The sequence below is a fragment of the Etheostoma cragini genome, chromosome 13 (genome assembly GCF_013103735.1).
Source record: "Etheostoma cragini isolate CJK2018 chromosome 13, CSU_Ecrag_1.0, whole genome shotgun sequence".
NCBI lineage: Eukaryota > Metazoa > Chordata > Actinopteri > Perciformes > Percidae > Etheostoma > Etheostoma cragini.
The window spans coordinates 5,392,583-5,407,964 of NC_048419.1; the positions used below are offsets into that span (position 1 = coordinate 5,392,583).

Genomic DNA, 15,382 nt, shown 5'->3' on the forward strand with positions numbered 1-15,382 from the left:
AGCAGAAGAACTGTCAGCTAAATTCATTCATTCAATTGGATCACAGCTGAAAACTGTAAAAGAAAATCTGCAGATTTCATTGAAACAGTGGTAGATCCTACTGCGCCATGGTTATCACATTGATAACTTTGTTGTGTCGTTTCCCATATAGGACGGCGTTAGAATGCAGGGCTTTGTGGGTCATGATCTGGGAACTCTCCTGGTCCAGCAGCTGTCTGAGAGTAAGTGAGCCATCTGTGACTCTCCTCACCCAGTGGCTCTGGTAAGGCCTGTTTAACCGAGCTTAAATTGCACTTGACCATTCAATGTCAATGCACAAACACCAAAGACATCTGCCATGCTAAACCCCTGTTCATTTGTTTACATACTGTATGTCCATCACACCCTTTGCACCTTAGGGCAGTGTAGAATGGGATGGTAGCTAAAAACAAGAAGACACTGTTGTTTTTAGCACAGTGGATGACAGCGATTTCAACAGTGTTATGGATATGTTCATTCAGAGCAGAGGGAAATCAAACATTAAAGTGATGTGTCAGTACCACCTACATTCAAGGTGTTTGATCAGAATGGTTTTGTCGACAATATCAGGTCGCCGCTCAGGTCTCTAGTTATTAAAACTCCACTGGATCTGTTGTAGAAAGAAATAACTCTTGATATAAAGATGAGTCACTGTGAATTTGTTATCACAATTTCTCTGACGCATGGACCGGTAACAGTTTACCCACTGAGATTTTTCAAGTATAATACTGTTTTAAGACAGACACACCTAAGTAAAAACGTGGGCTGGTGGCTAAAGAGTTCAAACCAATTGCAGAGAGTTTTTCCCTCTTTTAGATATCCAGTAGGGTCAGTGTCAGTAATGAGAGATGCTGTTTCCTCCAGGACCAGATGTGAAAACACCAGCACAAAACAGCTTGCTCTTCATCTTATGAGGCTATTATTCTTGTTGCTGCCTTACCTACTGCCAATATTTTTCAGCAGCCACTCCTTTCATTAAATTGGCCTGGTTGGATAGTTGTTTTTTTTGCATAAATGAGTCAATTTGATTATAATTTTTAATTTTAGAGACAATGTGTACAGCACATTATGAATGAAGGTGTACGCCAAAGGGGAAGCCTATTCATAATTGAGTGTATTAAGAGGTTATGGGAGTTATAATGATAAAAGTCTATCAGAGGGAAGGAGACAAGGGGAATCAATAGTTCCTCTACATGCATTCACAGTACTTCGTGGTACACTGTTCAGAAATGTATCAATGCAAAATATATAAATAAAATATATGTCATTTAAAAAGAAGCCTATTTCCCAGTGCATATAGTTGCCTGTCAGTCTAATGCCTTTTAACAGACACACTGTTAACCCAGGGTAAACCTAAGCCCAGGGCTACACGAGCCATACTGCACATCTACTAGCTTGGGTTAAATGCATTTTAGAACATGGGACTAATGATTACATTCTTTTTGTTTGATTGTGTGACTAAGACGTCCAGTGACTGAACTACAGAAACAAACAACAACAAAAACAGGGGCATCAAGCCCTGGGCTAAGTCAGGGTTTATACACTTTTGAAGGTGCCAGTGTGAAAGCTTTCTTACCCCCAGGCTAACAGATCCCTATAGGCCATGCTAGAGGCTTCATGAGGCTGTACTTAGGCCCAGCAATGCTTTGAGCTAAATGCTAACATCAGCATGATAACATGCTTACAAACATGCTGACGTGTAGCACGGGCTGGTATAACGTTTACCATGTTCACCATCTTAGTTTAGCTTGTTAGCATGCTAACAAAAGCGGATAAGCATATATGGTTTGCAGATGTTTGATTATAAAGCATTGGATAAATACACAGGAATGCAGCCAGCTTGGCTACAGCTTAAAATAATGACTGAAAACCAATCACTATGAGATGATGGAACAAACTGAAACATTTTGAATTTCATCAGTGCTAGATATGTTGGATTTGAAGTAACAATGCATATTAACTGTTCTGAAGAAACCAAATTGACTTTCCCGTCTGTCCCAAAACTCCCATTTAATCACATGGCAACAAGACATCCTGTCTACAAAATATTTATTTTTCTCCTCAGTGATTTACAAAATCACACAAAAAGGAATTATGATTACACAAAAAGACAAAATGATACTCCCCTAAGCAGAATAAAAATGGATAATCCTGTTTGAAAACTGAAATCGCATGCAGGTATGGCAGTTGGAAGATGTGACTATACATAAACTGATGAGCACTGTTTTCTTAGAAATGTTGACACATTAAGAATCTGTTTCTTAATGTGTCAACATTTCTAAGAAAACAGTGCTCATCAGTGCTGGAATCTGTTTCCAGCAGCCTAGTGTTTGGGATTTATTTTATTATTTTTCCAGACCAAGTTGGAGCAAAGATGGAGAAACACACACACACACACACATACACAGAGAAAGAGAGCGAGAGAGAGTGAGAGAAGGGACATAGACACAGAGACCCTTTATCACCCTATCCTCCAGTAACCAATAAAGGGAGGTCTCAGTGCGTAGAGGGCACAGAGCTGAGCATAGTCACGTGCACGCTCTTGATGCTGGAGCTCACATGATCTGAAACACTTCAACAAGATATTGTTCCTGCACGGCAAGGACTCTGCATTCTACCTCAGTGTTCAGTGAACGAGCTATTCCTACTATAAGAGGTATTAGTGCACTTCTAATAATGATAATAATAATAATAATAATCCAAATTTCTGAAAAGCCGTTGGACTTTAATCGCTGCTTACCAATGTTGACACACTGCAGCAAGCAGTGTTTTTTTATTTTGATTTTTTGGCTCTTTTAAGGAACTCTTTCTAGAACATTTTGCCAGGATTGTATTTAAATTGAAGGTATCGTGTATTATTTTTAAGGTGCTACACATTGACCCACATGTTTGATGTCATCACGGCACACAATGAAATTCATCTTAAAATCCCAAATACATGCAAGCAAACTGACACACACACACACACACACACACTCACACACACACACACACACACACACACACACACACACACACACACGCTAAATGCTGGGCCAGTCCCTGTAAATCTAACAGCAGGTGTTTGGTACACGAATACTAAGTGCTTCAAGTAGACAAGTTAGAAAGTTCGCCAGCCTGCACAACCTTTTTCTTAACGTAATTAGTTTTATTAAGTGACTCCTGCAGAGTCTATTTACTACCTGAGCCCATCCAGAACAACTGCATTAGTAATATCCTCTTGATCGAATTGTAAAACAGCTAAGCTAAATTGATTTACAAAATGTAATTCCAGTCTGGAGCACTACCTCCTTAATTTGAGTCACATCACCGTGATTACTACCACTTCACAATAAATAGCACACTTCATACAGATGTCAGGCTACCTACAGAAGATGTGTGCTGCAACAAATTTGTCTTTGGTAATCCTGCCCACAGATGGAGAAAATCTCTCTCACACCTACGCACAAACATTCTGTCTCTCCTACATTAACTAATTAAAAACAGAAGAATGGAAGCTTAACAGCAAATCAAGAAAACAATACAGTATGTCTGGAGGTCAAAGCTAAACGTGTTTCCGAGAAACTTTGCGACACACTCCGAGACCTTGAAACAAACAAGAATAACAGGAGAGAGCTGGTATAGTGTTACTGAAGGATTGTTGCGCAGACATAAAATGTCTGAAGGCAAGAAATCCCGGCTGACAAGTGTTGGTCAGCTTTAAAACTCCCTTTGTGGTTTTATTGTCTAACAACACACCACAATTAGAGCTCAGTTGGAGCCACGACAGGTTAAAGAGCATGTACTGTAACTCTTACTTATAATATGCAGCATAGCACCTCATAAAGTCTCTCAAGTGAGCTCCAGCTAACACGCTTAGCCACGTCTCACATCTGCGGTTGTCTATTTGTTGGCACATCCAAAGACCGCATCCTAATCAGGGTCCTCCTGATGCACGGTACTGAATGCTCTTCATCTTTGCATTTCTATCTCTCATGTATATTTTGTGCAATGACCAAGCAAGATAAAACAATGTGTCGCAGAAGGTATTTTTGAGAACTTGGATTGTTTTCTCTATTTATACCGCAGGACTCTGAGTTCTTAGATTAGATTTCGTAAAGATTTCGTATCTTACCTGATCTTTAGCAATGAGTTGCAGATACAACTTTGAGGTCCAGGGATGTAGTATTGTGTATTCTCAAAAAAGGAAAATACTATACTATAACATTAATACTGAGTTTTGGACAACTATGTTACTTACCATGCAGAAAGACACCCGTACAGTTTAGCAATTGTGTTGTGAGATAATGCAGTCTCCTAAGTATCATCAAAGCTCTGACAAGGCGTTCCGTGCAGTATTATATTACTTGTATCCAAGATGACCAGACTTTCAGCTTATCAACCCTGTAACTGTGAAAATCTCGGAGAAACATTATTAAACCATCTGCATTAGAAACCAAAGCAAGCCCATCTGCTGAGAGACTCCATATCAACTCCCATCACCAACATCTCCACAATCTCTTTCTCTGCAATATCTTATTATTATATTTTGGCTTCATTTCCAATATCATATTTCTCATATTTTATTCCCCTTGCCTTTTATCTCGTTGCACAATGAGATTTACAGGGGACAACCTTAAATCGTCCAGTAGTGAGGCAAGAAATAGGTTAATGCCCAACCATAAGGTCACAGTTAGTTGAGTTGTGATCCAGCTGACCGTGACAATAGGATACTCGTTCGTCTCTGTAAGCACAAAAGGTGCTTGAGAGGGGGAGTGCGCTGTCCAAGAGCAGCAGAGACATATGTACTGCTGGCAGTGAAAACTTCCATGATGACCATGAGGCCATAGAGGGCTTTCAATTCAATTCAATTTTATTTTATTTAGAGCTGGTCTAGACTGTACTCTGTGATGTTATTTACAGAAACCCAACAATTCACCAAGAACAAGCACTAGGCAACAGAGACAAGGAAAAACTTCCTTTTAAGAGGCAGACACCTCAAGAACTATGGCTCAGGGTGGGGGGGCATCTGCCTCAACCGGTTGGGGGTGAGCAAAACAGACAGAGACAGAGAGACAGAGAGAGAGAGAGACAGATAAAAACAGAGAAGAGACAGACAGAGAAAGAGAGAGAGAGAGAGAGAGAGAGAGAGAGAGAGAGAGAGAGAGACGGACAAATACAGAGAAGAGACAGACAGAGAAAGAGAGAGAGAGACATGGAGAACTGTAGAAGAGGGTGTCAAACAGGCACATAGAGGCAGCAGGGAACTCCAACCACAGATCCAGACCCCACAGAGAGCCAGAAACACCTGCAGGAGGCGATAGGAGGAGAGAGGAGAGGGGCGAAAGACCACAAGACTACAGGGGCGAGAGAGCACAAGACTACTCCTGTAATACTCCTGTCCTGAACTGACTTTGAATTGTAAAATTGGTGGAGTTTCCCTTTAAAACCAGAAATTATTGGTCATAAAGAGGTGATTCGTGTGCTTTTGATTTAGGCAGTTTTACCTCAACCATACTTGCCCAAAGCCAACATACGTGCTGGAAAAGTAAATAGGAGTGCTTTCAGATGTTTTGCTCTGTTGGCTCTGTCCGAGTCTGAGATATATTTCACAGTATTGATAGTCACCCTTGAAATGAATTAAGTTGTGTTGGACTGGCTCGCATATCCAGCATGTTGAGGAAGGGATAATCCAATCATCTTCTGTTGCTCTGCATGGGAAATTCAGCTGCTGTTCACAATGCTTAACAACAGCAGTAACATTGTTGATCCCAATCCCTAATCTCTTACAGATTTACAACACTCCCATTGGCATAGACAGTGAAAGAAATGGCAGCCCATTGCAGTTCTATGGCAATCAAATGTGTGAGAGGAATACATTTGATGAAATAAGAAGAAATTAAAAAGAAAAACCACAACGGCAGTATCAATTTTTTGGACCTGACGTTTACAGTTAGTGGTTCTCTTCTGTCCAACCCCTATTTCCACTATTTAGGCCATAGATTTATTAGGAATAGGCAAAGAACATAACATGGTGGAAAAAGCTGCCAATGGATTCAAAATGTCTACTCAATCAATGTTCACTGTTTCCAATAAAAGGAGTTAAATGTGAGGCGCTTGTTTCTGTGTCCACAGCTTGCAATGATGTAATTGACAGATGTTAAGCTTTTTGTCATGCACAATAGGAGAGAATATACAGCGGTAAATCTATTTTGCTTCCTTACAGCTTAACTCAACACCTCATAAAAGTCCTGTTTTGCTGACCAAGGGTTTAGGTTTTCAAATGTACTCCACGATGTGTCAGTACACTGTGACATCATTGTTGGGTGTTGTTAACGGTGCAATAGAGCACATTCTGACCAAGCAAAGTTACTCTTAAAGCAAGCATTGATCCGTTTTTAATTAACTGATTTGTACTAATTTGTATTGCAAATGGAATGTTTTCCTTTACAAAATTAGCTAATGGCTGTGTCATAGGTGGATGAAATTCAGAGGTAAGAGATGGGTATGCATAGGCACAGCCCTTCAACTGAACTGAAACTTCAAGCCAGTTTTCGCATTAAAGTTGGCTTCTTGGTAATACATTTTATCCCCTTACAAATACCTCTGTGAGTTATAAAAGTATTCTGATTCCTCAAGCATGAGGTGAAATGACAGGTTGCAGTAATAACAAGATTATAAAACTTTTTATTGATCCCCTCTGATGATGAATTTATAAAGCAATTTCCACACATATCTCAGATTCACATAATTTTTTTTATGGCACCATTACTTTCTATAATTTCACCAGAAAAAAATATTCATGTGGCTGTGGCCATGGTTTTATTTATACAAATGATGAGGAAGTATGTGTTTTGAATAGACCCACTGTAAAATAGCAATTACACTGTATCAACATTCCCCAAAACAGAATTAGCAGGGCCAGTAAGATGATTCAGCCAGTGATTTTGGGTGCAAGATAAAATATACATTCCACTGACATTTTGTCTGACAACGGTGTTAAACTCTGGCGGACAGAACAGTTAAGGAAGCACAATTGGTTTCCCCTTTGGAAGCAACACAGTGGTAAACAACTGATGGACAATATTAAACCCAAGGGGAGAAGCTGAGTATGACAAACTGATTTATGCTGCGGCAGACCCATCAATTCTTCATCTTTCTCAGTGCCTGGAGATGTTTCTTTAGCCTCCGTCTCACCGTGCTAGTCATTACATTTATCCCTGTTCTCTAAGTGCTAATACATTTACATTTTAAGTGCTGCTCAGTAATAAAAAAGGTGGAATGAGATGAGGCCTTTAACCATTTCTAAAACAAACACTATGAACTCATTTCAATGAGGAGTCCCTCCACCTACAAACTCCCCCAACAGTCCTTCCCCCCACAGCTTGGCCACTGCTCCACAGTGCAGGTCAACAGTGTTGCGGTTTGAGTTTTCTCAGTTTCACTCACAGTTCCCATCTTCATATCAAGGTTCACTCAAAAGAGTCTGCCTCAAACAGGTGGCTCCACATTAGTCATTTGTCCAGTCATTAGTCATTTGATTCTCTGTGAACGCCGTCGTCGCTTTAAGACTGTGGAAAAAAAACATTTTGTAACCAATAGTTATCAACTGAAGTCACAGGTTAAGTTCACAGGCACAAAATGGGAAATGAGGGGGTTTAGGTTGTTTGTCTCTACCGTCTCAGTGGACTGACATGCTAGTCTTCGGGTAGGGTCTAATTCCAAATTGCGTATTATTAACAGTCTCACTCAAGAATTCACTCGGCTGCATTTAAGAAAACATGAACCTGGAGACAGCCTTCAGGGTATTTTTTTCACTTCTCGTGTTTTTCTGTTTGGATGAAACAAATGCACTGTCTTCATCAAAGCTGGGTTTCATCTGTAATGACAAATATGAGAGCCAAAACGGCAATTTTTGCAGAGACATAAACCATCACATAAGGACCAAAATAAATAAACAAAGAGAGCTGTGCAGGATTTGATTACTAAACAAAACAACGGATGGAAATAGCAAAGCATTTTTCAAATACAGCCCAGTTTGTACCTAAGTAAATTATCTACACGCTTGTGATGCATCTCATCAGATACAATACAATGGAATACAATACTGATCTTAGGTGAATAATCTTGAGAGGTATAACCAAGGCCAGCCAGCCATGATAAGCGCTTCACCGTGCCAACTACTGAGTAAGGTAATAACAAGCCTACTTTAAGACAAGTGGTTATTGGGTCGTTTGAAATAGAACAATTCACAGCTTTACAAAGCCCTTTCCTTGGATAGCTGGTAGGGCACATCAATATAGTTGAGGCATTTGGAACAATGACTTGATAAGACTACATACTGTGTATGACCGGTGAGCAGGAAAAGAGTACCAAATCCATTTTGAATTGACTGCTGTGGCTCCTGTATGTAAAAGAGGAACTCTACCTTCAACCAAGTTAACTTTGACCTTTCCATAGTGTATACATTCTTTGCTTACATGTCACACAGAAAGAGCAGAAAAGAAAACATACACAGGCCATTACTAAGATGGGAAAGAAACAGTCAGCTGTGCATTTACACCTGGGGCACTGGCTGCTGCTTCCTGCAGTGAACTGTTCCCACATGGTTTCAGTTCCAGTTATTCACATACTGTAATTTCAGTGCAGTGAACAGCAGGTATTTTGGAATGGGAGACCAGAAGAAGAAGGCACAGAGGGGTGCTTCAGAAGTGTCCATGCGAAGGGAAATTGTGCATCTATACAGTTTACCAATAACACTGTGAACAGGATCTGGTACAGTACATCATGTGTAACAGTAGTCTATATCTGGGATTCCTCCTTCTCTGTAGCCACGGTTGGTGCCATGTCCTGCATTAGAAACATGGCTGTCACCTTTGTACAGGCCAGTGCCATTGGAGGGGAATATGGTATGAATGATGTAATCCTCTCGTATGGGTTTTGGCTGCATTGGCTGGCACGCTGCCATAGGCGTCATCTGTAACCCTGGACTACGTATCTCCAAGATGGTATTGTCCTTCTTGGTGCCTGACTCAATGTAATCATCATAGGTCTTGTTTTTTCTGGAGCTGCTGCGAGTATAGTGGTCACGGGAGCACAAATGCCCAGTCCTATGTCCATACCAACAGAAGATGCCAAAAATAAGAGCCAAAGATACAATGGCGGTAGCCCCACCAATAATCCCTGCAAGGGGCAGCACGGTCATCTGCCTCGACTCTTCATCATCCTCCTCCTCCAAAGGGGTGAGGTCAGTCGTTTCAGCTTTTGCACACACCAGAGCTTCATCAGAGTCAGCATCTCCAGAAATTGCTCCTTTGCTTTCTGAACTGGCAGCGAGGGGCACCATGCAGATTATGTAGCTGGAGCGTGGTTGGAGGGAGCTAAGCAGGTACTCTCGACGATCGCCCCGGACCAGGGTCTCTGTGATTGATCCCATGGCATTCCCAGTTCCCAATCGGAGCCAGCTCAGCCTGAAGGAAGAGCTGGGCTGGGCCACGCTCCAGGTAACACGGACGCTGTTGTGAGAGAGGGGCTTCACGTTAAGGGCCAGACTCTTCCCTACACCACTGCTGCTAAGGGTGTAGTCTAAGCCAGAGTCAGGAAGGCCCAGGCCAGGTCGCTTTGAGTGGAGGGTGAAGAGAGAGCCCTGTGGAGGGGTTAGAGTGGTAGAGCTATCCACTCCACCCCCACCCACTCTGTCTCTGGTCCCTGCTGTCCTTATCACCTCACACTCTTCCATCTCACTGGTCAGGTCTACCAAAGCCATGTCTCGTACCCTGTCAGGTCCATGGCAGGTGAGACCTCTGACAGTGATGGAGTTACCACGGGCATGCAGCCAGTCATACAGCCAACGCAGGTTGCAGCCACAGTGCCAAGGATTGCCTCGCACTAGCAGCTGACCCAGGCTGTCGAGGTCTTTGAACAGTCCCCTAGGCAGGGTGGTCAGGTTGTTTCCTGACAGGTCCAGTCTCAGCAGCCTGTGCATGCCATCCAAGGACCCACGTGGCATATGAGTCAAGGCGTTTTCTTGTAGAGACAGGCGCTGAAGATGGGCGCTGGGCAGGTTGACAGGTGGGGTCTGGAGGGAGTTACGGACTAGGGACAACTCGGTTAAGTTGGAAAGGCGGGAGAATGTGTCATCGGCAATGCGCTGGTTTGCCAAAAGGTTCCCATCCAGGACAAGACATCTTAGTGAGGCAAGGCCTCGGAAGGCGTGGGTTGGGATAGTGGAGATTCGGTTGTCATCCAAACGGAGTTCTTCCAGAGAGGCAGGCAGTCCAGAGGGGATACTGGACAGGTGGTTGCGTGACAGGAAAAGTAGGCGCAACCGTGGGTTGTCAGCAAAGGCCTGGTCCTCAATGCTGACGGTGGAAATAGAATTGTCGTCCAAGTGGAGCTTCTCTAGCAAGGGCATCCGAGCCAGTGCACTACGAGGAATAGTGCGTATGTTGTTGTCCTGTAAATGAAGTTCACGGATGGATGGTGGCAGGTGCATGGGAAATTCATCCAGTTCATTATCATAGAGGTAGACCACACGGATTGAAAGCTGGCGCTCCAAAGAGGTGGGCAAACCTGGGTTGTTTATCTGGTTGTTCTGAAGGTAGAGGACGGACGCAGAAGGAGGCAGCGACGGAATGGAGCTTAGACCACGATCATTACAGTAGATAAAGTCCTCATCGCACCTGCATACAGATGGGCATATTATGTCCCTGTCTCCTATGTACCCTTGTATCGTGGCTGTAGCAAACTGAAGCATGCCAGCACGAAGTGTCAAGATGAGGAACAACAGGAAGAGCCGAGCCGGCAGCTTAGCCACACCTACAGGTGCCATTATGGTGAACATAAGCACTGTCTCTCTTTTACAGGTCTGTTGTTAATCCTCAAATCGTTGCAGTGAGCTGGAATCCTGTGACCTCCATCCTGAGGAAGAAAGAGAAATTGCAGTAAGCACTAAGGCACAAACGGATTAGGTAATGGTCTCAGGTGACAAGATAAATAAGGTGATTTCAGTAAAAAGTTTCAGTTTAGCTTATTCATGGCTTTAAATCTTAACAACATTAGAGTCGAGGAACATGCTACAATTGAGAAGAAGAAGAAGAAGAAGAAGATGATGATGATGACAGACTTTGTTGATCCCCAGGGAGGGAATTATTATATTATTATATAACAAGTAATAGTTGTATTATCAAGGATCTGTGAGGATTTTCTCTCAGCCTCTCACAACATTCTGCCATTCATTCAAAGTAAAAAAAAAGTATAGCCAACCATCATTATGTGGAATTAGCAACAATAATCCAAGATTACAGTCAGTTATAAAACGTTAGTGTGTTCTGCACTCAATGTTGCCGAGCAAATATTTAGGAAAAAGCAACTTTGGAGTTGACAAATCCAATTGTACATTTAGAATTAAGCCATGTGCATGAATATGAAGTCTTCAATTCTAAATAATTTAAGAGGTCTTGAGAGGTTCTCTTACTCCATTAGGAGTTGCCAACAGATGGCTGAATTAGCCAGACAGAGCTGAAGATACTTTTAATTCTCAAGAAAGAACAACATGTTTTAGCTCAGAAGCCATTGTCTTCAAGATCAAAATTCTCATCAGGCAGTCAAGATGGCGCTGGGCACTATAAAATTTCTACACACACCATGTCCTCCTAATTTAGTTACATGAAAGTAAATAAGTGCAATAAAACAGTAATGGAAATGATTCTTCTGAAGCAGAATGCAGATGATGTGACAGCTAATTAACTATTTTTAGTCACCACAGTTGTGTTGTGGGAGTCTACATGAGCTGTCCTCAGAACTTTATTGGCATCACGATTTGCTGTTATTGATTACGCGAGAGATGTCATAACAGTACGTACATTATTGATAGAGATTTAGAAACTTGTGAGTGACAACTTGTGCCCATCACAGTCTTCAATAACCAGGGCCATTAGTCAAACTGTTAAGGCTCACACAGCAGCAAACATAGTCAGGCTGTAGTATTGATTTCCTTACAAATCTGAGGTGATCTGCCAGAGCCAGTTGACTTTCATGCATATTGCAGGATTCCCAGGAGTGTAAGACGTCAGGCAGCATGATAATTAACCAAATGAACGTCAAATCTGCTGGGAGTTGACTTTGCTGAATACATACTTTATTTGTAACATTTATCTGTGCTTATTCATTGCCAAAATATTGAAAATTATTACAGCAAACTTTGTTGACATTGCACATATTTTCAAGTGTAACAAATCACCGTTTGAAAAAATTAGCGACACCAAACCCTTCAAAGGTTGTTCCGCTGTGGCTACTCGGGGATCATTTCATGGACTAATAATCACCTTTGTCAGTCCAAATGTTTTGTAAATTGTTCTCATAAATGTAGGATTACACTTGCTCTTTATTGAGAGTTGATGTAAGCTCTGACCATCTAATTTCTTATTATGAAAGATTTAAATTTGGACTTCAGGGTCTAACTGTCAAACCTATTGAGGCCCTTTTATTCTGCCAGTATGCTTCTTAAGCAGTGTTTCCTTGCATGTTGGATAGAGAAATTGCCTCTGAAATCCACTCCCTCACATTATTCTGAAGAGGGGGTGCTGTGTCCAAAAATGTCAGTAACTTTCCAAAACAAATGAATATATTGTTTGTCTTCATTGTATATCGAGCTAAAGACTTGAGAAGAAGAGCTTAAACAGAAAATAGATGCATAATATTGCTGTTATTAACAATTTAACCTTTTGTCACTGCATTTACTTTTCTTGTTCAAGCCTCATTTTATATTTCTTGTTTGATTTATGTCTGTCCCCATCAGCTAAACATCTTCCAGCTCAGAGCTCGTGGCTATTTTCTCTTCAATTGACACAGTGAAGTGGTGTTGGTGCACTTTAAGTGAAGCCTGAAGAGTAACATAATTTCTGAAATTTTAAAAATGAGTGTTGTTTATACACTGCGTTTTGATATGGTTGATTTTATGACTAAGAAGGCTATACACTGTATTCTGTGAATCTTAACAGGGTTCCAGTGTGTGTGGTGTGTGTGGGGTTGAGTAGTGCTAAAGAATGAAGGACTTTGAATCCCAGGAGCTTCAGCAGGGAGTCCATTGAACACTGGAGAATTTGGGTCAGCCCTTTAAAAACAACATAGATGTGGTGAGGGATTGAAGTGGTGCAAAATGCCAGAAAGATTAATAGAGCACATTGAGCTGGGATTTTTTTGCGCTAAGAAGAATGGCAGACATTCATTTTGGGATGTGTTTTCCTATGGTTGCTCATTTTTCTTCCTCCATTAAAAAATGATGTTAAAGCATTTAAAACATCTGACTGTTCTTTGTGTTTCTTTGTTTGTTTGTGTGTGTGTATGTTTCCACTTCAGACACGCTGTGTGTTTGTCTGCCCATGCGTGATCGAATTGCAAACATTAACCCATATGGGGACAATCTATATGGTCGCAGTCTACATTACAGTTATCTGTAGAGGAGAGTAAAGCGGGGATGTGGGGTAATGTGTTAGCCAGACAGACAGCCGCCTCAGGCACAGTACCCCACACACAACAACCCCCAGTCTAATACTGGAACCCAAGACTGGATCGATTTACACGAAAAAAACAGGGATGGAGAGAGAGTGACAGAAAGCAGCTTTGAGCAAGACCTCTGAATCCCATCTCTCCATTAAGACCCCCACAGAGGGATAGAATTGGGAAATCTGGAAAACTGGATTTTGAATGACCGAAGGGGCAGCGGCTGTATTAGGCAATCCACTTTACTGATGGTAGGGAAAAGATAATAATGGTCCACAGCTTATCTTACATGCCATGACCATGGATCGTTTTTTTAGATTTACAGATTGGACATGTGGAAAGGATGATGCAAAACACGATGGTTATGGTGATGACAGATAATCTGATATAGCAAAAAATATAAGGGAAGCCAGAAACGCAGGCCTATTTAGTTTGGTTAATCGTAGAGATTGTGGGGTTTTATTTGTGTGTATGCAATATAACTTGAAATACTTTAGCTAAGAGACTATGTCTTTGCAGTAATGTACTATAATCTTTAAGCTATTAAAATATGGAGATCAAAAAGAAAGGACTTTAATCCCAAAAAGAAACAAACAAGGCATAAATGTGTACCGCAGCATACAAAAAACTGAAATATTTTCTTCTCCACAGTTTGCTTCTTTCACAGATGCAAAATCATGATCGGCATTGTTATTTTTATGTAAAATAAACAGACATTACAGTCACCACCACAAATGATGTTCAAGTGTTTTGAATAAAGCCATCAGTATTTATCGCCTCACATATTACATTCAAACCAAATGAGTCCCTGGGTTTGTAGCGCTAAATAATTTAAAATCATGAATTATTTGATGTGCCAAGCATTACAATCCTTTTGAATTTCTTATTTTTATCTGTTCTTTGAAAAGATGCCATGTGAATATGTTACAGAAGCAGATTGATGAACATTTTAAAGGCTGAACCAATTTCCTGGCATGAAGGAGTGATTGGATTTGTACTCAGCAGTTTCTCATCTCAACTGTTGACACAAAGACCCAGTGTGTGTGACATTTGTTAAAAGATTTGTGAACATGACTATTGTGAAAATAAGTTATTTGAGTCATATGCTCTATATTAACACTTGAGTGAAAAAGACCTGTATTTGCTGTTGTGTTGCGATGAGTAAAGAAAACTCCACCAAGAGCCTACAATCTTCAATTACATGTACAAACAAACCAAAGATTAAATTCCATTCCTCCTAAATAACATATTACAAATAAACAATCTGATCTGAAGTCAAGATATTTAAGTAAAACCAGGCAAAATCTTTCAACGCACACCTTTAACTGTGTGATTATAATAATGCAAATCACTTTCAGAGACTCTGCGTCTTTGCACCCGATATAAGTCATACAAATCAATATTGTATGATATTGTACAATATTCTGTACTTTACTCAGTATTGCTTTAAAACAATGCTATAGCAAAGTACTAGAGATAGTACAGCAGCAATAGAGTGCTTCACATAATAATTCCCAGTAAGTGATGTACTTGTAACTTAATCTTGGGGGTTTTTGTTTGCTGGGGGGTATGGAGCTCACATAACCCTGAAGGGACTTTAAACATAGACCTAGAGCAAGATAGCATGTTTTATCTTTGCAGCACTAAAACATGTTTTGGCGTGGCATCAGTCTAATTCCCTGTCCTTCCCACTGCAGCTGCTGCTGTCTTTGAATTCTTTTGGCTCAGTGTTTTTTACCTCCCGACAGACAGATTATAGGTAAATCCTTTCAGCATTAACAAAAGGACCGCAGCTCCTTGCAGCAATATGCTCCTGCATTGTGTGCAAAGGTAGGCACAAATCGTACATGATGCTGACAGTGTTTTTTTTTTTTGGAGGGGG

The 15,382-nt window shown here is 41.1% G+C and overlaps 1 protein-coding gene across 3 annotated transcripts in view; it reads right to left on the minus strand.

Annotated features, from left to right (window-relative positions):
- Positions 1 to 6,664: 6,664 nt before the first annotated feature.
- flrt1a (fibronectin leucine rich transmembrane protein 1a) overlaps positions 6,665 to 15,382 on the minus strand; it is a 69,959-nt gene continuing 61,241 nt past the window's right edge. For all 3 annotated transcript variants that reach the window (XM_034889207.1, XM_034889205.1, XM_034889206.1), the window contains exon 3: positions 6,665 to 10,917. In XM_034889207.1, the coding sequence (XP_034745098.1) occupies positions 8,783 to 10,840 (2,058 nt within the window). In that variant the 5' untranslated portion in view covers positions 10,841 to 10,917 and the 3' untranslated portion in view covers positions 6,665 to 8,782. The remainder of the gene's footprint in view (positions 10,918 to 15,382) is intronic.